General features: G+C 37.1%; 1 protein-coding gene across 4 annotated transcripts in view; it reads left to right on the forward strand.

Moving 5' to 3' along the window:
• DUS2 (dihydrouridine synthase 2) overlaps window positions 1-23,650 on the forward strand; it is a 39,151-nt gene extending 15,501 nt beyond the window's left edge. For 2 of the 4 annotated variants that reach the window (XM_074583179.1, XM_074583178.1), the window contains exons 9-16: window positions 2,474-2,544; window positions 3,019-3,105; window positions 5,469-5,637; window positions 6,625-6,746; window positions 9,454-9,597; window positions 10,766-10,853; window positions 11,361-11,434; window positions 22,716-23,650. In XM_074583179.1, coding sequence (XP_074439280.1) covers window positions 2,474-2,544; window positions 3,019-3,105; window positions 5,469-5,637; window positions 6,625-6,746; window positions 9,454-9,597; window positions 10,766-10,853; window positions 11,361-11,434; window positions 22,716-22,719 — 759 coding nt within the window. In that variant the 3' untranslated portion in view covers window positions 22,720-23,650. Of the gene's footprint in view, window positions 1-2,473; window positions 2,545-3,018; window positions 3,106-5,468; window positions 5,638-6,624; window positions 6,747-9,453; window positions 9,598-10,765; window positions 10,854-11,360; window positions 11,435-12,652; window positions 13,138-22,715 lie in introns of those variants that run through there. The other 2 variants (XM_074583177.1, XM_074583176.1) reach the window with 1 other exon arrangement.
• Window positions 23,651-24,931: the final 1,281 nt, after the last annotated feature.

Here is a 24,931-nt window from a genome sequence, read left to right on the forward strand (position 1 = left end):
AAAGTGTGTGCAGCATGGGAAGTTTTCAGAGAGAGAAGCTCCATTTTGGATGAAAATTAAGTCATTTTTATGTCATGGAAATAGAAGAGACTATAGGCCATCACCCCTTGAGCAGCCAGTAAATGCTGTTAATTCCTGTTTTTCACCTGAGGCAGCCAATAGGTAATTGTTTTCTGTTCTTTCAGATGAATTTTTATTTTTTTCCAGACTGTTTTCATGTTCTTGCAGTTAGAACAGCCAATGGCAGTTACAGATTCTTTCTTTCTTTCTTGGGATGTTTTCCCATTTTTTCCAGACTATTTTTTACCTTTTCAGATGATAAATTGCTGATAGAGTTCCTTTGTTTTGCACTTATTGATGGTATGTTAGGATGTCACTGGTTTCTAGGTACCCAGCTGCACTTACCAAGGATGCTTGTGGTTCCGAGGCTAATGGTTTTTAGGCTGGCGGGAATTTTCTCTCTCAGTATTTTTGAGAAGATCTTTTGCTTCTGCTCAGTAATTTTACCCTTCCAACCAGGTCGCCTCTCTGGCTGCTCATATCGGATGCCAAACTAGGGTTTTTTGCTCTCTAATTTAAAAAGTCAAGAAAATACTAAACATTAAATATCTACACATGGTCTTACTCCATTGAACTTCAAATGTGGATACTTCTATTAACTACTTCTATACTTCTTAATCCCAAAGCTTTTTTGGTTGGATAAGCACTAAATAAAAAGGAAAAAGGCACTCTTATTATAGAACAAGACTGCCAAATGTGCAATAGACTGAGAGTAGTTTCATGTGTATGTAAGCACAGCGTGATGAACTTTGAATTTCTTGACAGTCTGCTTGAAGTTTAAACTTCAAGAGGGGAAGACCAAGCCCTAATGTTACTTCTCCAGCTTCCAACATTCATGTTAACAATGAAGATTTTGCTAATGAAATTGTGTTTACAAAAGAAACTGCCTGTGCTCTATAAACTATTCATATTCTACACTGCAAGGAAATTTTGCATTACTTGACTCCTGATTTACTGGATGTGTAATAACAGCAATAAATACTACAAATGATACCCAACTTCTGCAGACTTTTTAGAAACTCTTTCATAAATTGAAGTGCTGAAATTAGTTTATACAAAGAGGTTCATAATCTTCTTTCTCAAAAGCAACGTCTTCATTGCAATTAGAATTACTTTTTTTCTGGATAGATTCTTAGGTACCATCATTCATTTCAAAGAAATTGTGGTAAGACTGTTATATGGCTAAAGCTGTTACGTTTTGGTTTGTCAGTATTTTTCTAGAATTTAACTATTAAGAATGCAGTAAAAATACGTAGGTTCTTTTTCTTTATTTTTTTTTATAGCTGATGTAATCCTTAATGGATTTTTTTTTTTTCAGTTCCCTACATATATTTAAACCTCCAGGAGATGATGTGCCTTCTCCTTTAATGACTGATTATTTTGTGATTGTGTATTGAATTACTTGCCTAGATACTGTCATTGTGTATGACTTGGATAGATATTTCTGTAGATGGATGAACTGTAACTGAGCTAGCTATTGTTCAAAAGTCATTTACATGTGCAGTTAAAATGATTAAATGAACAAGTGAAGCCTATGTGAAAAGAATTGGTAACTCTGTCAAATATAATTTTCGTTCTGAAGTACTGTAGTATTAAATCAAAGAACTGGCACCTCTCCTTTTTATTTTCTACAACTATCCTAGAGCCTCTTCCTTTTTGTTTCAAGCTGCTTTTGCATAACATGTCATCCATCAGAGCAGCAGGTGAGCTTCTGTCTCTGTGTCCCTGCCAGCTGGTAGATGTTGCATTTTTCAAAGACTGAATGTGCTAATATTGTGTTGAGCCACAGATCGTTCTCCAGCTTTTGAAAAGAAAATTTGTCTTATCTTTTTTCATTCTGCCTTTTAACAGCATCTTACACCTTTGAAGATACACTGGGAGCTTCCCCTTTTTCCCCTGTATATTTTGATGTTGTGTATGAATGTCACTAGAATTTTTTGGGTAGTAGTTAACTTTTTTAAGACCTGTCTGAGAGGAATATTTATAGATGTATTGTTATATGTTACATTGATTTCAGAAGGCATCCTCTTACTAAGATGCATTTTTATTACAATTTACAGAGGAGTCACTAGAGTGGGCTTGCTAATCAATTGTTTTGTATCATTTTCAAATGACAGTCTAAAAACCTGTTGGAAAATATTCTCCTACTGCAGAGTATTGTGTTACCTGGTTTGAGAAAGTTTGCAATCTATAGTTTCGAGGAAGCATTGAAAATGGATTTTTATTTTTGCCACAATATGTAGTTCTTTAATTGAAGTATACATTAAATGGTTACGCATGTTGGGAATTACTATTGAAATACAAGAGTTGTATCCCTCTTGATAAAAGAAAATACTTGCAACATTTGTTGGTCACATGGTAGTTATTCCTTTTGCTTTGAAATAAAATCATGCCGTTCTCTCTTATTCCTCAGGTGGAGGATACTGTGAATTTGGTAAAAAGAATAGAAAAAACTGGTATTGCTGCCATTGCAGTCCATGGAAGGTAAATCGATTTTAGGCAGGAGAGACTTAAATATTTTTTTTTAGTTTGCTGATGAACGTAGCACAGTAAAATATGACTAGAATACATTACACATGTAATATGTGGTTCTGATTTCAACTGCTAACTAAATTGGTGTTGTAGAAAATCAGGTCAGTAACTAAGGAATTTAACCACTTGCTATTTTTCTAAATTTTTTGTATCAAAGACCAATAAAATTATCTTGCATACTCTGGATCTAAAAAATGCTGCATATCTGGATATGCAATTACAGCAACAACGTTTTAAAATGTATTTGATATGAAAGAATTCTCTTGTGTTTTAAAGAAAAAAAAAAAGGAAAAATACATCACATATAAAGTAAGTAAGCAGAAATAAGTATGTCCCGATAATCCTTGAGTCATGTCTGTTGTGATTTGGATACCTACAAATTCCATAGGGAGTCTTTGGTCTTGTCTATTTTTGTTTGTTGGAAAGGAAGAAGGAGGAGAGGCCTCAGCACCCTGTCCACTGTGATGTGATCAAAGCCATATCTGAAGCAGTCTCCATTCCAGTAATAGCAAAGTAAGTTGGACTAATTAGCTCGTTATTGCAAGATGCCTGTACCTAGCTTAAGACTTGCAAGTGCAGGAGGAAGATCCTTCATGTAGGGTGAATATAGTGTTACCTGTTACCAAAGATCAAGTCCAAATAGAGGTAGCAGTGCCAGCAGTTCGTTGTATGAAATGCAACGATACCTCAGTTTTTAGTTTAAAAATTCTGTGTATTTTTCAGAAATTACTGCTTTTGTGTGTCACAGTCTATCCATTGCAGATTGTTTCTGATTGTACCCAGCAGTTAAATTCCCTATGCTTTTAAGCCCTGTGCAGTGACTGTTTATAACCCTGCCACTGTGTATCTTGGACACTTGCACACTAGAGATCACTTGTCCCACTGCTCAAAAAGAGTGTTACATTCTGTGGCCTCACACTTTCCCTGAGACCTCCTTGGTCTGCAGGGATATGGACGTGATACTACTGAATCTGTCTGCTTGTACTGATAGATCCTTCAGTAACTCTGTGATAGTAAGATAAGGAACGTTTATTTTACTAGTCTTAGAAAAGTTTAGCTACGAACCGGTAAGTTTTAAGAGCAATTTTGTAAGCAGAGGTAATGACAATGAGGTATCAAACTGTCCTGAATTGTATCTGATCTGCCTGTCCAACATCTTTAGATGTTTCACCTCTTTCTAAGTGGCAGTAAAATACCTGTGGCCAGAGAAGCAGTGTCCTTAAATGAAGATCTCTCTTCATCGATCTTGAGTTTCCATGGAAAAGCTGCATCTCTGCAAACCACATACTTGGGTTGGGAATTTGAGAACTGTTTTCCTGTTCACATTTCTATGTAGAAAATACATTGAAAGTCACAGTTTTTGCAGTTAGAAAACCTATTTCTGCACTGGACAAAGGAAATATTCCATGCTGCTTATCTTTGTTGATCCACTTCTCAGTGGTTCACCCCCTTTCTAGTTTTCAGAATAATTTTTTAAACAACACGGAATTAAAAAGCCAAGCAAAATTCACGTTGTATGTTGCCATGAAGCCTTAGTTTGCCCAGGTAAAAGATGAGGCTAAAAATTTTTCTTAGATTTTATGCATGTCACAGAAATATCAGCTCTATATGAGTACTTTCGATGATGTAGAAGTGTGCAATTAAGATATAAAAATAACAGAGGTTTATTGTTGATAAATTGCTTCTAATTAATCCCTGTATCAGTTTACTGCTTTGCCAGTGTCCCAACATGCTGAACTAACCTTAACCATCCTTTTTTTATTTGTTTTTAATGATTTCTCTGCAACGGATATGATCTTAGTTTTAAATCCACTTAGTGAAACTTTTCCCTCTCTAAAGAAAGTAAATGTACAACTTGGAATCCTGCTTATTAAATATATTTGATCCATGATACTTGATCCCTGCTGTAACTCATTTGGCTAGTATTTTGAGAATTTTAACCACTTGTACCTCAAGCTTGGTCAGGAAATATACAGGAATGAATAAAAGGAAGTAGACTGGTGCTAAAAAAAAAGCAAGAAAACTTGAATTAGTGCTGTGATTTCTAGAATGGTGCTGTGTTTATCGAATAATCTTTCATACGTGCAGGAAGCTGGCTTGTGCTCCCTTCACAATGTAAATGTCTGATTTTTAAAGTAAATTATAGTTCTCTAGTTTTATTTCAAATTTGACAGTGTTTTCGCTTTTGAAGGGATAAAGATCCTACTTTTACTTGATAGTTCAAAAGTCTAACTTTTATTTTACATTTAAAAAATGTTGTGAAGGGAACCTTTATAGAGAAATAAAAGGTGTTTTAAGTGTTCTTTTTGCTTACTAACATGGCTGACTTGAAATCAGAGGCAGTAAATAGCAGTGTAACCTTATTGTAACGTAGAAGTGCTTTGTGACTCTCCGCAAGTACTGTTTGTGGTTACTCTCCGCATGTTAGCGGCAGTACTGCATGATACTGTCCATGCGTAACTTGTTCCACTTGTGCCAACAAAGGTAGTGTGCAGTTGAAGGTTACAGAACTGGCAATTACAAGGTACCATTTTTCAAACAACGTGGATGTGATTCTTTGAGTCTTATCCATTCAGAACTGTGTGAAAGCACACAGTTTGTATAAAACACAAACTATATTCTTTCTTCACAAAAACAATCTTCCATTTTTAAAAGAAGTATGCAGATAATGAAAAATATTATATATCATCAGTGTTTTAATGAGCCATTGCTAATAAAACTCTGACACACTTATTTTCTTTGATTTGAGATAATACCCTAAATAGACTCTGCCACCATTGGTAATGTAATATCACATTGAAAATACAAGGCTGTGTTAAAGTACAAGTAATAGCAAATAAAACTTTCATGATTATAACAGTGATGTTAATTTTTAGTGGAGGATCTCATGACTTCATCAAAGAATATACAGACATTGAGACCTTCCAGAAAGCAACAGCTGCCTCATCAGTAATGATAGCTCGTGCTGCCATGTGGAACCCATCTGTCTTCAGAAAAGAGGGTCTTTTCCCCTTGAAGGATGTCATGCAAGATTACATCAAATATGTATGTTTTTTGGAACATCTTACTTGTAGTTAACATTGTTTAGAATTGTTAATCCAAATCTTACTACAGCATTTTATCTCATCTTAATTTCAAAGACTTAGGCTCTGGGGATATTTTAACATATTGCATGTGACATGACTCTTGCAAATCAACCACTACTTCCTCTGTTTTATTTTGTTCAGAAAAAAAATTTCAGAAATCTGTATTCAGAAAGCAGTTTTTCCTGCTTATTCTTTTCTTACATATCATGCCTTTTAGCCCTAGTTTCTTGGGAACTTGAGGCTTTTCAAGGCTATCTAAAAATGTCTAGGAATCTGAAAAGCTAATGATATGTAGGTCAACTCTCTTGATGTTACAGTAATACAAATAATAGTGAACAGAGAAGTGAAGGAATATTAAATACGCAGTTAATGCTAGAGTCATTTTTAGAAATCAATTGCTTTTCACAAATACTGTCAAGAATTTTTAACAGCAGGGAAGCAAAGGGAATGATTTGCCAATGAAGTAATGCTGTGTATCTATAGCTCCATTAGCTATAGCTCCATCTACTATATAAAGTTTGATCTGTTGTTCAAAGTACACAATTTTAATGACATAATAGGAAATTAATTGGAAATCTGTGGCTTTGATCATGTAATCAATTAAAAATTTTTTGGTTTTTAAAAATTTGGACTGCCATTAACTAAATACTTACGAAAATGTTACTGCATTGGTAATCAGTTACGTGAACTGGTCAACTCTTTCTTCGTAAGTATATAGAATAAGTTTATATGAATAAGTTGAACTTCTGTCCATGAACGCATGCAAAAATAATCGGATTATACTCACATTCATGAGTAGTCTTGAATATTTTATTGAGAAAACTGTACATTGTGGTTTGCCTTTTAAAAAGGATTTTGAAATTAATAAAGAGATATGAGCATTCTATAAGATAAATTTGTTTGGTGTACTTTATATGTTTTTATATACTTTGACTCTCTCTTCCAGGCAGTGAGATATGATAATCACTATACCAACACAAAATACTGTTTGTGTCAGATGTTAAGAGAACAGCTGGAAACTACTCAGGGTAAGAAGCTGCATGCTGCACAGTCCACACAGGAGATCTGGTAAGTACAAGCTTCAGAAAGGGGAATTGTACTCTCCGTCAAGCTTGCAAACGACTTCTCTGTCTGTAGCACTGCCTGGCATTTCATACCTTCAGAAGAAGTTGGAAAAAAAGAAGTCCAGTTAGTGAGATGTGGAATAATATAGTAAACACTTCCAGGTTTCCTCCATACTCAAGTGTTAAAGCGTTAACCCTAAAACTGTCTATATATTTGGCATGCTAATTTGAGTGGTACTTCACTGAGCGACATGCATTTATCCAACATTTGCATTAACTGATGAAGAAAAATTTCAGCATTCTGAAGTGGTAGTCTGGAGGTTAATAGTGTGGAGCTTGTCTTTTTCCAGAGATATTTAATACTCCCTTTTGCATATAAGGTTTCTAATAATACTGGAATTTTTATGACAAGATGTTTGTTTTAAATGAACACTTAGAGATAAACTCAAAACAATGTATGAAGGTCGTTTATGTGATACTTAAATGTATTTATTTTGTGCTGCTTTTCATACCTCAAATATGCTAATAAACAATGACAGCCTTTTTGCGGAAATACAGTAGCTTTAACAAACCTCTTCATCCTGGACATCTGAAGCAGTCTGGATGAAATTTCTCGAAGGGGGAGACAGAAAAGGAAGATGGAAAAGTTTGAGAGAAACCATAAAATAGATGTGTGATTAAAGAATTCACGCAGAATGGAGGGGAATTCAGGTTTGGACCCATCCCAAACTGAACAAAATAAAGGTCTGAGCATGCACATGTCATATCCATGTTGTGGGCTGTAATTATCCTTCTGATGGAATGGAGGGGAAAAGAGTATCTTTTTTTTTTTATAAAATAAATAGTCTGAAACTGCTTGTTATCTTACATGTATGAAAATGGATAGAAATGTTGAAAGGTTGAAATATTTTGTAAATGGAGTTATTGTTTTCTAGCAGGCCCTAGTCAGAATTCTGGTCGCGTTCAAAATTAATGGAAATGCCTGCAATCCTTTTTGCCAGTTTATTGCAATTTACCAGTTTTGGCTCTCCATAAACGCTGCTGTCCACGATTATTACATTACAATACAATAAAGGGAATTTGTATTTTTTTATATAAAAGGAGCTAGCCTTCATTAGTCATAAAGAGCAATGGAATCTGTGAACAACACTCACACTTCGCAAGTTACTTTTTGCTTTTGCAATGTGAATAGTTGAACAATTTTTAGTATAGTAACTTAGTGTCTATTTTGCTTACAGTTTTCCAATTTGTTTAGACGAGATGTAGTATAGATTGAAGGTGAAATAATCTTTTACAACTTAAATAAATCTGAGCCAAAAGGGGGGTGGTATTCTCTACCAGAATTAGTAGTAATGCATAGTATGGAAAGAAAAGAAATTGTAATTAAGAGTCAAGCCTTTAAACAGGTAATTAGAAGAGTCATAGTTTATACTCATAAACACGGGATAGAGATCTAGTGTAAAAGTTCTGGTTTTATGGGCTATGCCTAACGATTCTTGAGGGGCTTCCAAAATTGAACATAATCAGCTTTTCTACGTGTGATGCAATACCAGTTTCAAAATTGGCTTAAGCAGTGTGTGTGTGCCTGAGAGAGGGACAGAGAGCGAGCCACTTGAAAATTTATGAAACTGCTTTCTATTAGCATACTCAGTCTTTTAACCACTGTTCTAAACAGCCTGTTATCAGCCAGATAACTGAAGAACATTCAGTTATTTAAAAGGCACCTATACATCTTCAGATAAAAATGTTACTTAATACTGCTGTCTCCTGGTGGTGGTGGCATGTTACAGCCATGTGAAGTTTTAACCTCAGTTAACAGAGAGCAGGCTGCTGCATTTCAGAAAAAAAAATAGTACATAACAGTACACAATTAGTTGTCTTCTCTTAGAAGCATCAGTTAACATTATTCAGCTCCATTGCTTTTCCACTTAGAGCATTGGAAATGGTTTTGTGTCTAGAATTCATTTTGTCATTGAACAGCCTTATACCAATGAGCATTCTCATAACAGTCAGGAAATAAAAGTTTTCTTATGCTGCAGGCTTTATTGTTGTTATCTGCAGAAAATGAAAAGTCTCAGTTTTTCAAAGTAGATGCAGCCTGCCGTGGATCTGAAATTTAAAAGGGTTTGAGGCTGTTTCCTTGGACCCAAATTCTACTTGCTTCCTCCCTTGTACTGGGGCTTGTGAATAATACTCTGAAGTCAGAAAATATGAGATTTTGAGGTATTTAGATGTTGTAGTGTTTATTGCTTACAGTATTTTTGAATACTAAAAAGAGAAGAAGAATCCACTTCCTGCTTTTCGTTCATATTGTTCTTGTGGAGCTGATGCACCAGGAGTCACTCAGAGACATCCTTTGCTGATTCATCCACCTGCAAGTTATTAATTGAGCTAATAACATGGAACATTGCAGGACCTGTATTTCTGTTTTATTCTGCCTGGACTTTCACGCTGCAAATTGAATTTATTGTGCTGGAAATGAGAACATTCTTTTTCTATTTGTAGCTCAACAGTGTCTGATAAGAATTGAAGGAGAAACGATATAATGTCACTATGCAGAACATAGCCATGCTTTCATGTGATTCTCTCTCTCTCTATCTATATATATACTCTATTTAAACAATTGATTTCTGTACTTACTTTTCTCTATCATAACGTGATATAAACATTTATTAGCTAATCTCTAATACAAAGGAATTCTGTTTGACTAGTGAAGCGTTTGAAATGGGTGACTTCTATGAAGAAACAACAGCTATTTTCGAAGCAAAGAAAACATCTTTAGAAACTGAGACACAAGATGAAGATGACCAAATGAAAGATCCAGATGTAATAAAAATGGCTGTTAGATTTGACAAGTAAGCATACAAATTAAGTTTTTCACTATCTTGCTTCTGTAAATGAAAACTGTGTTTTTGACAGTGCCTTTGAGCTTTTGAAAATAATAATTTGCATAACAGCTCTTACTGAGTGAATTTTTGTGAAGCAATTTGTGTACATCATTACATAATCACTGGCATCACCACTCTTCTTACAACATCCAAATAGCACAGAAGTTCTTTAGTTCTAGGCGTCCTGAAACTGCTTAATTCTCTCAGTTAACTTATTAAAAGTGCTGAGTGATTTTTAAAAATAAATCCAAACGTGTACTTAGAAGAATGTGAGCACACAAAGATATCGAGTTCAGTTATTTTTAGTGAAATTTAGCTAAAATACAATATACTACTTCTATAAAAGGTCCTGAACAAATTTCATAATACTCTTTTCTAAGCAGATAATGTACGTGCTCATCTGCAGTCTTTTAAACACGTTCCACTCATAAGGTATTCCTTGGAAAACTAACTCATGGAGTTATGCACAACATTATTTTAAGTAACCTTTGATTATAAAGCCTATAGAAATGTTACTTTCCGTGGTATACCCGTTTTTGTTATGTTTGCTGAACGTGATACAAAATGCTCCTCAAATCCAGTCATAACGCTTTAATATTTACAGGATATATTTATTACCTGTCTCTCTGACGACTGAATACTGTGGTTTTAGAGTATTTATTTTTTCTGCCACGTACATGAGCCTGTAGTTCCATGTCAGTAGCTGAATCAACGCCTACCTTTCCTACCCTTTTTTATTGATAACTCTACAGTCTCATAACAGAAGCAGCTTCTTTTCTTTCTTCGAGTGTTTAATCTTATCTTGTTGCATATAATAAGCAGTGCCAAACTGTATCTCTATTCTGCATTATATATTTAGTTAGAATATCTTTTCTGGTAAGCAACTTTTCTCTAGTTGTTTTACTGCAGGATGTAAATGTTTGGGAAGAATTAGTAGAAAAGCTTAGATTTTTTTTTAGATGTTAATCAGACATATTACTTGAATTATCTAATAAGGAAGCAGAGTATTTCTCATAATTTGAGCTGTAATACTAAACCACAAAGAATAACTGGTAGAAGTAATATAATAAGCAGCACTATCTGTTTTAAAATAGAACTCTCTGCATAGTTGTTGACCATAATTTTTTCTGTCTAGGCGAGAATATCCACCACAGATTACTCCAAAAATGTATCTTCTGGAATGGTGTAGGAAAGAAAAGCATCCTCAGCCTGTTTATGAAACTGTGAGTCAATGAAGAAACCTTTTCAAATATCTTCTTCTGCCTTGTCTATGAAATTAAGTATTTTAGGACTCAAGGTAGTGAGAAATTCTGCGTTCTGGTCTGGCTATGCTCTTGAGTAAGCAGCTTCAGATATGGGAATACGCATATGTATGAAAATAGTAGCTTATTTTATTAGAAAATAAAAATTTAGAAATCAGACCTTCAATCTGGTTTTGATTCATGTGTGAAAAGTTGCTGTAACTGCAGGTCATTACACAGGAATTCATGACTGACTGACTTTTACTTCTGTGAAGTAAAGAATTTGGATTCAGAATGTTTTCTCTGTTGCACGCTTATAGGTAGGAACTATACTGGACAGAAGCAACTGATTGGTTAGATAGGGACATTATTTGACTTTTTTTTTTTTTTTTGCAAAGCAAGAATATTTGCAATAGTTCTGTCAATGACATGACTGTTTTTGACATGCCTTTTTAACTCTTTTTTTTTTTTTTTTTTTTTTCTCACCAGGTTCAAAGACCACTGGATAGATTATTCTGTTCAGTAGTGACAGTAGCTGAGCAAAAATACAGATCAACTCTGTGGTAAGCTATCAGTGTTTTTTTGCAGCTGTATGGTAATTGTTTCTGAAATATTGCTTAAAACTTGCAATGAAAGTGTACTCTAGTTTATTCCAGTTGACTTTGATCGAAGGCAACTGAAACCTGCCTTCTAAAGCTACCTCTGGGAGGGAGAATGGATTAAAAATTTCTGAGAATTGAATGTGACAAGAGGAAGTAAGCTTTAGCGTAATCAGGTAAACCACTGCAGATTTCAATTCACTTAGTACACTAGTCCACAAATTGTATTGGAAGGGGAGCAAATAGATGACCCGGTTCAGTTTTGTCTGTGAAGAGTTCGGAAACTAATCAAGGAAGGCAGAGGGAAGCACTGAAGGAGGTAATTTCTTCAGCCACTACAGCAGATCCATTCTCAATAACAAGTCAGGATTAAGTGTCTATATACAGTGAAGCAGAGGACAGTTTAGCGGCTCCTCAGAGATCACAGTTAATCAACAGTTATATCCAGGGCTGCCCTAAAGTTTCGTGACAGTATTTTATATGATCGTCTATTAATACTGGAGTTGACTTCAGGCATTTGCACCTAAGTTGATTTAACTGGAAAGCTAGAGCTCAGCGCTGAACACTTTAAAGAGGACAAAAGCATGCAACAATTATTGGTGTTTGCAGCATTCCTGTTCAGAGACTTTAGGATGTTAAGCTCAGCTGAGATGAAACTTTGAGAAGAAAATGTTTTCAAATACTGAATTTCACTGCAGTCCGTGTCTCAAATGACAGAATTTGTATTATTATGGAACAGTTCCTGCTTTTGTCAGCGTCAATGAACTTGTATGCCTGCCAGAGATTATATTTGGACCTCAGTGTCTTTCAAGAAAAATGATTCTTCAAAACTCAGCTAGTTTTGTTTAGTGATCATATTTGTAAAAGTTAACTTTCTGAGGATTGCAGCCACTTGGGACAAACACACGTTGACTTCATACCTTTGAAATGAATAGTGTTTGAGACACAAAACCTGATAGAAACAGATTTTCTAGGAATGTTACATCAGGAGTGATGCACCAACATTAACACCTAGCAAGATTCAAATAATTTCTGGAACTGACCTATTTTGTTCTTCTGCTATGAGATGACTACAAATGCTGTTTATTTCATGATGTTGCATCAGAGACAGGAAATTGTCTCTTGGCAGTGTAGAGACTTCAGTTTCTACTTTTACCTGTGCTCTGTCTGCTTGCTCTTCAGGGACAAGTCAAAGAAACTAGCAGAACAGGCTGCAGCTATTGTCTGTCTGAGAACATTGGGTGTCCCAGAGGGAAAGCTGTGTGAGGGAGAAAATCACCTGATTAACAAACGCAAGAGGGAAGATTGGGAACGATTGAATAACAGAGACCACGGAGAAGATGTTGCTGAGCCTTCCCATAAAAAAGCTAATTTTATTGAAGGAACTTCTGACATGAACGTGCCTAAGATGCCACGATAGCATGGAAATGAGAGGTTTCACACCTATGCAGCTCCAAATTAGCTCCTATTTGTATATCTTGCTGTTCCCATTTCGTTTGGATTCTCTCGGAGACAGATAAATTCCCCAGTTGTGAAAAATGCCAATGAGACGTTTACTGTTCACCACTCACTATCCCTATGGTGCCTTTCAGACAGGATAAATTAGCAACTTGATTTTAAAGAACATTGCAAAGATTATCCCAAATAATAAATTTTTTAAAATACCAGATATTCTCAAAGCAATTTTTTTTATTGGTTTTATTACTTGTGGTTTTGTTTTTAAGAAGTCTACAGCATGCTGGTAAGAGATGCGTGAATGCATCATCCATAAACAGATGGATTCATTATGGAACTACATAGTTAATGAGAAAAATCAATGTATGAAAATACCAGTAGCTAAGTAGACATGGTTTTGTCAAATGGGTTTTATACATGTCTTGCAAGCTTTATTTACAGCTGTTATATATCAAGAAAATGATTTTTGCAGAGGGAAGGACCTAGAAATTATAACTAAGCCTGAAAGTAACATTCGTCTTTCATAATTTCTACTACATTTTATCGTCCAGAAATACAATAATAAGAATTAACCATCCTTTACTGGTCTTAGGTATTATAGTTGTGCCTTTCTAATAAGGAACTGGAGCCAAGCCTGGTAGCCATCAATTTGTTGAATGAAGGCACTTTGAGCTGTTTTGTTCTTTTGAACTTGGAAGTTCTAGTAAATGTCTACATGTTCATTACTTGCAATAATGGGCATCCAGATATGGCCTTATGTGTTTGTTCTTGAAATGTAACCTGGTTTGCCTCAATATTTAACCGTTAGTGATATTGGTGGCCTTACTCAAAGGCACACGTTTTCTTCTTAATTTGCGATCATCATAACTTCATATTAAAGTAAACTGTAAGCACATGCTATATGCAAAGAGAGGATACAGACCCAGCCTGATTTCATGGCTATCTAGCTGAGCTTGTCTGATTTAAATTAGAGTTTTGAATCCCCAAAAGAATGTTCATGGATTAAGAGAATTCAGGGACTTCAGTTATTAATGGCTTACTGAAATGGTGGTTTAGTTTTCCTCAACAGGGTGAGGAATCTCCAGATTATCAGTTCTGGTCTGAAAACAAAGTGACAGGTGCAACATGCCATGATGAGGAGGGCCACGAAGGTGATCAGAGGCCTGGAACACCTATGCTATGAGGACAGCCTGAGAGAGTTGGGGTTGTTCAGCCTGGAGAAGAGAAGGCTCTGAGGAGACCTTATAGCAGCCTTCCAGTACCTAAAGGGGGCCTACAGGAAAGATGGGGAGGGACTCTTTATCGAGGAGGGGAGCAATAGGACGAGGGTAACTGTTTTAAACTGAAAGAGGGGAGATTTAGATTGGATATCGGGAAGAAATTCTTTACTGTGAGGCACTGGAACATGTTGCCCAGAGAAGCTGTGGCTGCCCCATCCCTGCAGGTGTTCAAGGCCAGGCTGGAGGGGACTTTGAGTAACCTGGTCTAGTGGGAGATGTCCCTGCTCAAGGCAGGGGGTTGGAACGAGATGATCTTTAGGGTCCCTTCTAACCCGAATGATTCTATGTTACAGAGTACATGCCTTGGTTTGCTTTATGGAGAGAATTGGGTGAACTTGGATATACAGTTCTCTATGAGCTGAAACAAATACTGTGTTAATACTAGCGTGCAAGGTATATGTGTTATATTAAATCAAAAGGGTGCTACAAGTTTTGGGGGGAGTGTTTCTGTTTTCTAGTAAGAGCATGTTTTTGAATGCTTACTTAAATTATTATGTGATCACCAGTGCTTATACTTACTCCTCTTAATTCATTGTAATAGTTGTATACATTAATGAGGTTGTCTGCGCTGTAATTATGGATGGTCATAGCTAGGCCAAACAGCATGTGAAAATGAGAGCGAGGAGTCACTCCATTGGAATGAGCATTACAGCTAAACATAGAAGGGCTGTAAATTCTGGCAAATGGCTATGAAGTGTAACGTGTTTGACACCCTTGATCAACTTCAAAAAGAACTAAAGAAAAGTGGCAATTGTATATGTGTGTGTGTGCAGGTCAGAATGTTTGGGTTTAATGACTTTCTCTTACATGCTTTCATTCCTCTTAACTGTTACAACTAGCATGTGACTTATCCTACTTTGATCATTCAATTCATCCTAACCAGTTCTACAGATAGGATAACTGTTTCACTGTGTATGTTCCCTTCTCAGCACTGGTTTTAAACTAAGCACTTCAGTGACCAGTGCTTTCCTTCTAGAAATCGTTCGATTCACGTTAGTATTAAAGAGCAAACTATGCTGGTGACTTGTCTGTACAAGTTTCTGCTATGCTTCTCTTTTCTGCTGTACCCTTCATAAACGGAAGGTGGCAGATTTTTTCTTTCTTTTTTTTTTTTCCCCCCAGAAAAATATGCTGACTTCTGCAGTATTTAACGATACAGCCGTTGCACTTCTGCATTCTTGCATAGGGTGGCAATTGAGACCACAGTTGGGTTTGAGGATATTTAGCCTCACTCTTTGGAAATTTTTTTTTTTATTATTTCATTTTAATGTGATGTGATTATGATACTTTGTCAATACGAACCAAAGCTGTGCTGTATTTTAAGTGTTTGCTTAGTGAAAAAGTTTTACTATTAATCCTATGGAATCCAGTGAAGCAACTGGTTTTTTTTTCTGTCATAAGGCTACAGCAAGCAAACAAAAAAGCAGTTGTGTTTTATTTCTTGATACTGATGCTGCAGAAACTATTTGTAACGATACCTGCCAAAGTGTGATCCACGGGTATGGGGAGAACTGTAACTTGTCCTCTCTGTAGCCTATATGTACTCTGCTTATTAGAAATGTGAATGGGAATACAACTATATTTTTACTAGCCTTTTAGCATGGATGCGCTCACTGTGGGGCTACCTCTGGGGCCCTTGCTGGTTGGAATGCTTTTTGGAATGTCCCAGGCTCTGAGCCCAACCCCGCCCTGGAATGTGAGGTTAAATGTTGGCGGTACAAATACAGAGTTTGAATATCAAAATCCTAGAGTTCCCCAGTACTGCAATTTCAGAAAGCTGGCAAGTGAACCACATGTCAGCTCAGCTGCTCCCTGATTCAAAGAGTAAGCATGCTTTGGGCTGCTGGGGGAGGAGGTGGAGCTAGGATGTTTTTTGTTTTGGTTTGGTTTTTACTTACCCGTTATGACCTGCAGAAGGGGCATGCTTTTCAAAGACGTTTACTGGCAAGATTGCAAGAGCTCCCAAACAGGTGTTAGCTAGAAAGAAGTCTTAATTCACAAAAGCATTTTATCACCACTTCTTTAAGCAAACCTACAAGCTCAACATACTTGAGAGTTATTGCCTTATTAAACAGGAGTCTGCTTATATTTGGAGTCCGAGTCAAGAAGCCATGTGTCAGTGAGATGGCCTGTAAGGCTTAAGTTTCCCTCTGTACCACAGTGCAGGAGGCTGATGTTTGAGGCTTTTATTCGGAGTTTCTGGTGACAAAGCTGATGAAAAACATTAAAAGCAAGATACAAAGCCTTTGGTGAGGAGGGAGTGCCTTGTGTATTGTTAAACAGCAGTTGCTAGGTCAGCTAAGGAGAAGAATTGATGAGCTCCAGAGGGAGTCTAGTCCAGTCAGCCTTACTCAAAAGAGCATTAACCTCAGTGTTCTTTATGAGAGGAGGCTTAAAAAACCATTTGTGAGGTTCACTTAGCTCCCAAATGAAACTGTTGTAGGAGTTAATGTGAATATGCCTGTTAAATATCTATTAGATAAATAAATAGTTTTCCCTTGCCCTGGCATGGTGGGAGAGTCTCTGTTGTACGTTTTTAGAAAGTTGCTGCCTGAGATCCTCTAACAAAGCACTGTAGTACAAATCTTGACACTTTACTAATTTTAAATTATTTTTTCTTGATAGTCTCTATACACTTGTTAATGCTTCAGTGTGTCGTTGTGTTTGATACGAAAAATGAGCTTCCTGTTTAACTGCCTTTAAAAATTATTGATTGGTGATTGTGACTGAAATGGTTATAATCTACCTATAGTTGTGAACACGGATTTTTTTATTAATGTTCTATTGTGTAGAGCTGACAACTGCATTTGAGTACAGATCTTCAATCTGTATTTTTTCGCTGTTTTGAAACTGTATAAACATTTTACCTTTTCTAATAAGGTTTTTTGATAATTTGTAAAATGGTCTCTGCAGTGTTAGGAAGCTACATGTGCCACGCATGCCTGTATACGTGCCACTGTCTATTCTATGCACAGGCGTTAGCAAGGATTGTTAGCATTTGGTCATAGGTCTCTATGTTAAACTTCTTAAGCAGAAACTGATAAAATGTTTTCCCTCATTGTGGTCTGAGAAAAGTGAGAGCTACAAAGATATTAAAGTAGAAGCTAGTACTTTTTTACCTTTTTTAATTTCAAGTGTTTGAAAACATTCTCCTTTTGAGTTAGAAAAAGAAAATTAGTCTCTAATCACACTTCACTGGGAAGTTTCTCAGTGACTTACCTCATTTGATTCAGTGCGTGCTTATTTACTTAAGAAATTAGCTAATGCAATTTTCTTGAAGTTTCTCAGGCATCGAAGACCTGAATGCCACTTAGCACTTTACTGTTTCACTAGCTCTCTGAATCATTATAAAATGTAAAGCCGATTTCTTGACCATCTGTGTGCTCTAGTTACATACTCTCATAAGTCACAGGCAACAAACAATTTAAAAGCTGAAACCATTGTCATTGTTTTCTTCTCACTGTGCTGAAGTAGAGACAAATCGTGGACACCAGACAGAACACAAGTAAACATGTCTGGGTAGAGGTACCTATATGAACCACAAAACCCATGAGATCTTAACAGCGTTAAAAACAATATGGGACAGTTCCACTTCAGCAGAAGCATGCATTTATTTCCCCTGCATGGCATACAATGCTTTTTCTTTTTTTGTAATTTTTTTTTTTTCCGAAGTTAATCGAACATTCAGTGTTCAGGTCCTTAGGTGAGAGGGAACAGCAGAAGGGAGTGTTCACAGGGGCATCGGAATGATAGGATTTCAGAAGGCTGGAATATTGAGGCTGCAGGATTAAGCCAGTAAATCACTGTGCAGTTAGACTGTGATGCCTACCTGTCATATCAGTGACGTGGTAATTCTAGTTTACTGTCTCGCTGCCCTGTGGCATTCTCTTATTACAGCTAATACCAGCTTTCATATTTTGCTCTGCCTGAGCATGGAGAACAGTTGTAGTACTTACAAGGTTTATAGCCTTTAGGCTGTTTAAATACTGCATTATGAATACTGAATCAATAGAGATTTAATAAATTGTCTTCTCTCCCATTAACTTTTATCAGCATGCCAAAAGTTGCAATGTAGATGGTAAAATCAGTGGTAGCTAGTGTAGGTAACACATGCAAGACTATGCAGTGGGACCTGAGATGTGTGCATATCCTGTAATGGCAGTGATACTGGGGTGAAGGGTAGAGAGAAAAAAAAAAACCAAAAACTAATCACTGATGTCTTTCTGTACAGTAGTACTGGTTCAGAACTTACCCATAGATTCAGCATTTACCCATCTTCCTTGTTTTTATATTCAGTATTTAAACTCTTGTAAAACCATAGTAGGCTTCTCCATTCTTTGTTAGAGACAAAATGTGTAACACAACATTTATTTAAAATTATGCCCTACACCACTGCATTATGGAAGCAAACACAGCTCATAGTATGATGGAGGACAGAGTTTCCGTTTCATTTCTTCTTGTAGAGGAACACACTGAAGACAAACAGATTTGTTCCACCCCCACTTTGTTATTTTTTTCACACATCTTAATTTAAAAAAAAAAAAAATTAGATGAAAAGATGATTTTCCAGAAAGGGTTGATGTATTTCCATGAAAGGAAGAGCTAACCTCATCCTGTTAAAAAACATCTAACATCTTCACCTATCACTGTTAGACTGCCATTATGCGTGCCATTTCCCCCTCAGCCCAGCCTGTGAATTCACCGGATCACCTGGTCGGAGAGAACATTTCGCCCACACAGTTCACTCGTCTCACTTCCCCTGTGCTTCAGAATGCCACGTGCACGCTGTCATCATATTGACGTCCTATATGGCCCAACAAAACAGAATGGTGATGTTTCTGTGTAAATGCATATATGAAAAGTGAACACTCTCCTTTAAAAATTTTACAGGGTTTATGGGAGCCAAACCTGATCCTCAAGCCATGAAAACCACCCCTCTAGGAAAAAGAGAGTGGTAATGCAGTAGCTGTCTTGTTTTAGGACATTCTAATCCTCTAATTATATCCTTACAAACTGGGTACCTGGGGCCAATGGAAGATGCTTCTGTTCCAAGACTGGAACTCTCACCTAGGTCAGTAGTTTATTTCTGCTGGTTGCAAAGATAAAAGTGCCTATGAGCAAATCAGAGGGATATTCCTCAGTTTAGTATGCAGTGATACTCTCTCTCTTTTTTTTTTTTTTTTTTTAATGGTTTAGGATCCTAGACCCACAGAAAGCAGCTAACTCTATTCCTTCTTGCATTAGTAAGTTTGGTTGGCTTGTCTATAACTGTGACTTGAACTGATTTTCACTAAATACAGGTCGGCCTTTAGAGAAGTTGTCTGTACCTTTTTAACAGGTTTTGGGATACTGATAAAAGCTAATCTTATTGAGGCTACTCTTCACTCAGGTCGGTGTGAGTGGGGAAGAGAGGATTTTCAAATGGTAATTCAGAACAGTTTCTCCTCAGTTCTTTTCTTAGCCTTACTAAGCTAAAGTTAGCTTTTGTAAATACCATTCTTTTCTACCATCTCAATATTTAGAGCGGGCATGTCAAGCTGACCAGTCTTTTTATCTGAACATAAATAATCACCTTGTTAATCCCTGAATTTCCATTGCAAGCCATTCTTGCATCCCTGGGTGAACTACAATGAATTTGGGATTCAACTGTTACACCCGAGTTACTAGGACAGTATTGTGTGGCTGTTGACTTCCATTCAAGAAGGAGTTTAGCTGGGATGACAAAAAAAGCATATCTGTTGTCTTCTGTCATTGCTTGGCAATGATTGCTTCTGTAGGTAGAGATCACTAAGCACCACAAATACTTCTTCCTTGACTTCTGTAGTGCACAGCTGGTAGCATTCAACTGATGTCAGTGTTGGTTTTCATTTTTGTTACTTCCTCATGCTGTGACTGGGGTCCTCGAGAGCATGCGCCTGTCCCTTCAGCAGGGGGATCTAGCACAGGGGCAGAGCAGACAACTGGGAGTGGACACCACCTTTGATGGCCCAAACAAAATCTACTACCAAATGTCAGTCAGCACCTGAAGTGCCTTACCTGACATGTAAAGACTGGCTAGAATACCTCAGATGAATTATGAAGGTGGAAAACACAACTGGATAGGGAGCCTGTTGCTCTAGCACCTGCACTCATGGGAATACCTATGCAGGCAGTAAGGATGTTTTAACTATAGTGGAATGAGCTGCTTGTTTCAATACAGTTCTTAGCATTAAACATCCTGTTGACAACCTCAGCACGAACATCGGTAGCAGAAAATAAAAAGAGTGATTAAAATTTTTTTTTTTTAGTCCTTTCAAGTACAGTATCTCCAGATCAAGACTCAAGGTCAGTGATACGGGCTTCTGTGGAGCGTTACGGTTTATGACACAGCCGATCTCCTAAAAGAATGTAATAATTTTCATTCTTTGACACTTCTATGCAAATTAGCACAGACATTAGCGAGATGAGAAGGTACAGACCAACTGGATGTGCAGTTATCTGATGTGCTTCCTTGTGATTCAAGAAATGGAACTGGGAAGTGTCTAGCATATGTCTATCCAATATACTTCCCATCTATTCAGTATTTTGTGGACAAGTTGGTAACCTTTGCATAGCAGATAAAAGCTATCAAATTTATTCTGCTAATTTGCATAGATTAGTCAATTAATGAACAATTGCCAGCAGTGAGCTCCGTCAACATCCTGTGTGTGTATCTGTATTATAAATACACACAGTACATCATTAACTGCTGTAGTTTAACATAAAACTAGCACCAAGAGGATCTTCCTTGGTAAGTGAGGAAGTGGCATGATCTGTCATTAGTTTCCTCCTAACGAGAAACAAGTATCTTGAACCACATCTTTAGACTCCCACGCCATTGTGGGTATCAAGATGTTGAGCTCGGTTTATTTTAAAGGTCATCATGTGAGATCTAACACACAATTTCTAAAGTATAAACAAAACAGAACTCTACAAAAGGAAAATGCAGATTGTCAAAAGTGAGTGAAACTTAACACAATGTCTAAAAATAGACTCCCAACATTACTTCTGTGACTTAAAAACATTAGCAATTATGCACAGGGTTTGTTTGTTGTTGTGAGATGAAGTTCAGGTCTGTGTGGAATATAGTTATATTATTTGTATTATAGCAACATCCAAAATAGGCCAAGTGTTAAGAGTATATGGAGCATCTACTATCAAGAATTTACCATCTAAGAGAACAAATGTGAAAGGTAGGGCAGGCAGGATATAAGTGTACACGAAGGGTGGAAGGTAGGTAGGAGCACAAAGCTGACTGACCCATTTTTTCACTAGCAGGTGTAAATCTTTTTGTGCTTTTGGTGGTCTCTGTGACAAAGATGGATGTGGTAAAGGAGGAGGAAGCTGAAGGACTCAGAGTAGACTCATGTCATAATCAAGATATCGGAGAAAGAAAAACTTCATATAAAGCAGCTTAAAAGAATGTGTTGTTGGATGAACCAGTGAGAAGAAAGTTAAAATAGTCAGGGATCTGGAACTGGGGTTACATGAAGCAATACCAATGTCATAGAGTAAAATGATTTACTATCTCCCCAAGTGCTTTTATTGGTCATTTAGATACGGTTCTGGGATGCTGGATAATGTCCTGGAATCAGACCTACACACTACAAATGTGGAAAGTAGTGACATATTTTCCTATATATGATTCTTGACAGGAGATTATTTAAAACAGAGATCAACATTGTTTCAAGTTTTCACTAGTTGACTATAAGGTTTTAGACTGGATTACTTATAAAGAATGAAATGCTGGGTAAATTAGGTGGATTAAAGTAACATATTTTGGATCTAAGTTCTCACAAACTGAAAAGCTATTTAGGCAAGGAATTTTGCCTCAAGCCCTTTTCTGTTTGAAATTTTTAAATTGTGTGCTTAAAAAGAAGGAACTGGTATCCAGTACTCTATGAGAACTGCATGAGATTTTTCATGAAACTTTTTATAGTTTACTGAGATGGGAGGTGAACTGAAGAATGCTATAAAGGGGTATTGAATGACCATCAGTTGAAGAAGTTGCTACCGTCCTTGAGTTTCATAGGTGTACTAGAATGACACTGTGTTTGAACTATGTTGCCAGTATATTCTTGGGACTAATTATTCCTGAAACAAATAATACACTCGAAAGCTCAGATAAAGCTACGCTCTTAAGATACTGAATAACCTATTGTAGCATTCAATTCAAACGTGAAATGCTTTATTTCTTGAATGTATGGAGAGGAAGGAACTACGAAAGGAAGGAACTAAGGCAAGGAACTACGAAAGGTGACTTGACATCAGTCCTGAGCTATTCAGGCTCATGGGTAATTTCATCCCTTTACAGCTCCGGTTCCTCTGTTAGCCTAGAGACGTTGTATGTTATCAAGGCTCACGTAATAGGCTGTGATTCAAACCAAGTTATCAGGTCCTTGCCTTCTGCTGCTTCTTATAACCTACATCACTTACTACCCCCTCCACTGTGCCAGCACAGACACTTGCTTACGGTTGCTTTTGTTTTTCAGGTGAATCAATTCCCTGATCCGATTCACTCTGGGACCACCCAAGTATTAATGGTGGCACAACAGCAAGGATGGCATCTAGGCAAGAAAGGGTGCCTGGGAATGGAGACTGCTGAAGTCAATGTTCATCACCTAGGAAGGGGCAGTACAGGCACAGCCTCATGAACTTCAGGCCCAGAGAAGAACCTTCTGGCAGCCTAACATTTGTAGACGTTGTTTATGGGCAGGGTTCATATGAGTCAAATCAGAGTTGTAATTTTTTTGCATCAAATTATACCTACAAATGGTGAGAGTCATGGCAATAGAGCCCTCCTGAATAAGAACACTGTCCATTGGGAAACAGTTTGCTTTGCAAGTTCTGTGATTCCCGAGAGCAGCTAAGGCAAATGTTATTTCCTCGTAATTTAAGTTGTATTGTTAAAATACTGGTTAAAATGACTGCCTGGCTACTGGGAGAACAGCCAGGCCAGAACAGATTTTGGAGCTGGCTAAACTTCTCAAGTATTCAGTTTTGTAGAACATAATGCACCCCTGCAATGAAATCCGTGCTGCAAGGGTTCTGTCAGCAACAGCTAATAGAGCTGCTTTATAGCCAGGCTGGCTGTGCCTGCATGAGCTGTGGCTCTAAAAATGCCTACAGCGTACATACGCTCTCAGTCACAGTGGGAGAAGTTGGGGGGGTCAGTATATGCATTATTTAATGGTAAAATGGTTGTAATTCTGTTAGACTACCCATTGATTTTGATGCATATGGCAGCAATGTGAGTTTGTGATGGAAATCTCCATTTCTGAGGATAGATTGTGATTTTAGGGAAGACTGTTATCTTTTAAACCCTAGACATTTTATTGCCTGTTGCTCACCCACGATAGGGATCATGGCAGCTGATAAACAATTCAGTCAAGTGTAAAATCTAAAATTAAATACCTCATCTTCCCTCTTTTGCTCTCCCACTGTTGTTTCCTGAAAATGAAAAATACTTTGAAATAATTATTGAATCCACAGCATACTTCTAAATGTTTGTCTTGAGTATTAGTGCTTTGGAAGAGGTTCGGATTAGTGTCTGTATAGGCTGTAGTCCTCTGCCTGCGATTCAGATACAGTGTAGTCAAGTCAGTTTTATAAGCGTGTCTTGTTGAAGTCAGTTCTAGAAAAGTAACCCTGGACATCTCTTCCTGCCCCTGCATTGTCCTCTGGGTTCTGCAGATGCAACTATGGGTACAACTATTTGGCTAACTAGGCTGGGGAACTGATGCAGAGGAAAAACAAGCAGGCAAAATAGAGTGGTTTTGTTGGGTGAAATTTTTTTGATAACCAAGAGCCGCTGCTGCCAGAACCACCACTTACAAAACACTCTTACTCTCATCTAGGATGACTTTGAACCAGGCTTATATAGTTCCTGGGCTATCCAGGGCCCCACAGTTCACATTACCAGATGCTTTGGACAGGGTCTTGCTCCTAAATGAAAGATGAAAATAGATACTTTTTGAACACAGAAGTGGCAGCTGTAAGTATTTAAAGGGTAGATATTGGCAACTACAAATGAGCTGAAATGGAAGCTAAGTGGATTCGTGCATGGCTAACAGACAAATAGCATTCTTGTACAAACTGAGTTGTCTTTCCTGGCAGTAAGGCAGTCACTGGGTAACAGATGCTGTGCCTCTTCTGTATGCACGAAAGATATAAGCATTTTATATTTGGAGGGGAGTTAGTCTGCAGCAAACAAAAGTTGTGGCAATTCAAAACATGGACAGGAGATCAAATACATTTCATCTTGCAGAAGTTTCTAAGTTAACTGGTTTTAATTGTAAAAGATTATTTTTAAAATAGAACTGCCAGAGGCTAAACTTTACAGATCATTAAAATATGAAGACTTTTTTCCAAATGGTCATCAGTTTCTCTCTTTAAAGAAACTGCTATATAGTTGCCTACTCCTATGATATTCCTGGGGTTTCCTAGTGAGATCTCGCTCCTTTCTTCTAAATCATGGTATTCATTCACTTTGTTTCGGGGTATTAACAGCCATGGTAACTAACTGTCAGTGAGAACCTTGTCCAGTCCCTTGAGTAACAGGAGCCAACAAAAAGGAACATTTTTCTTTCATTCCTTTCCTATGGTTCTCTGATTATTTGCCACAAAAAGCAGATTATTTTGACAGAACCAGGTTAGGGAGTGGCTCCATGTGTAGTCAGACTGGCAGATCTGAGAGGACTGGCAACTA

This window comes from Larus michahellis, chromosome 4 (genome assembly GCF_964199755.1).
Source record: "Larus michahellis chromosome 4, bLarMic1.1, whole genome shotgun sequence".
Classification (NCBI taxonomy): domain Eukaryota; kingdom Metazoa; phylum Chordata; class Aves; order Charadriiformes; family Laridae; genus Larus; species Larus michahellis.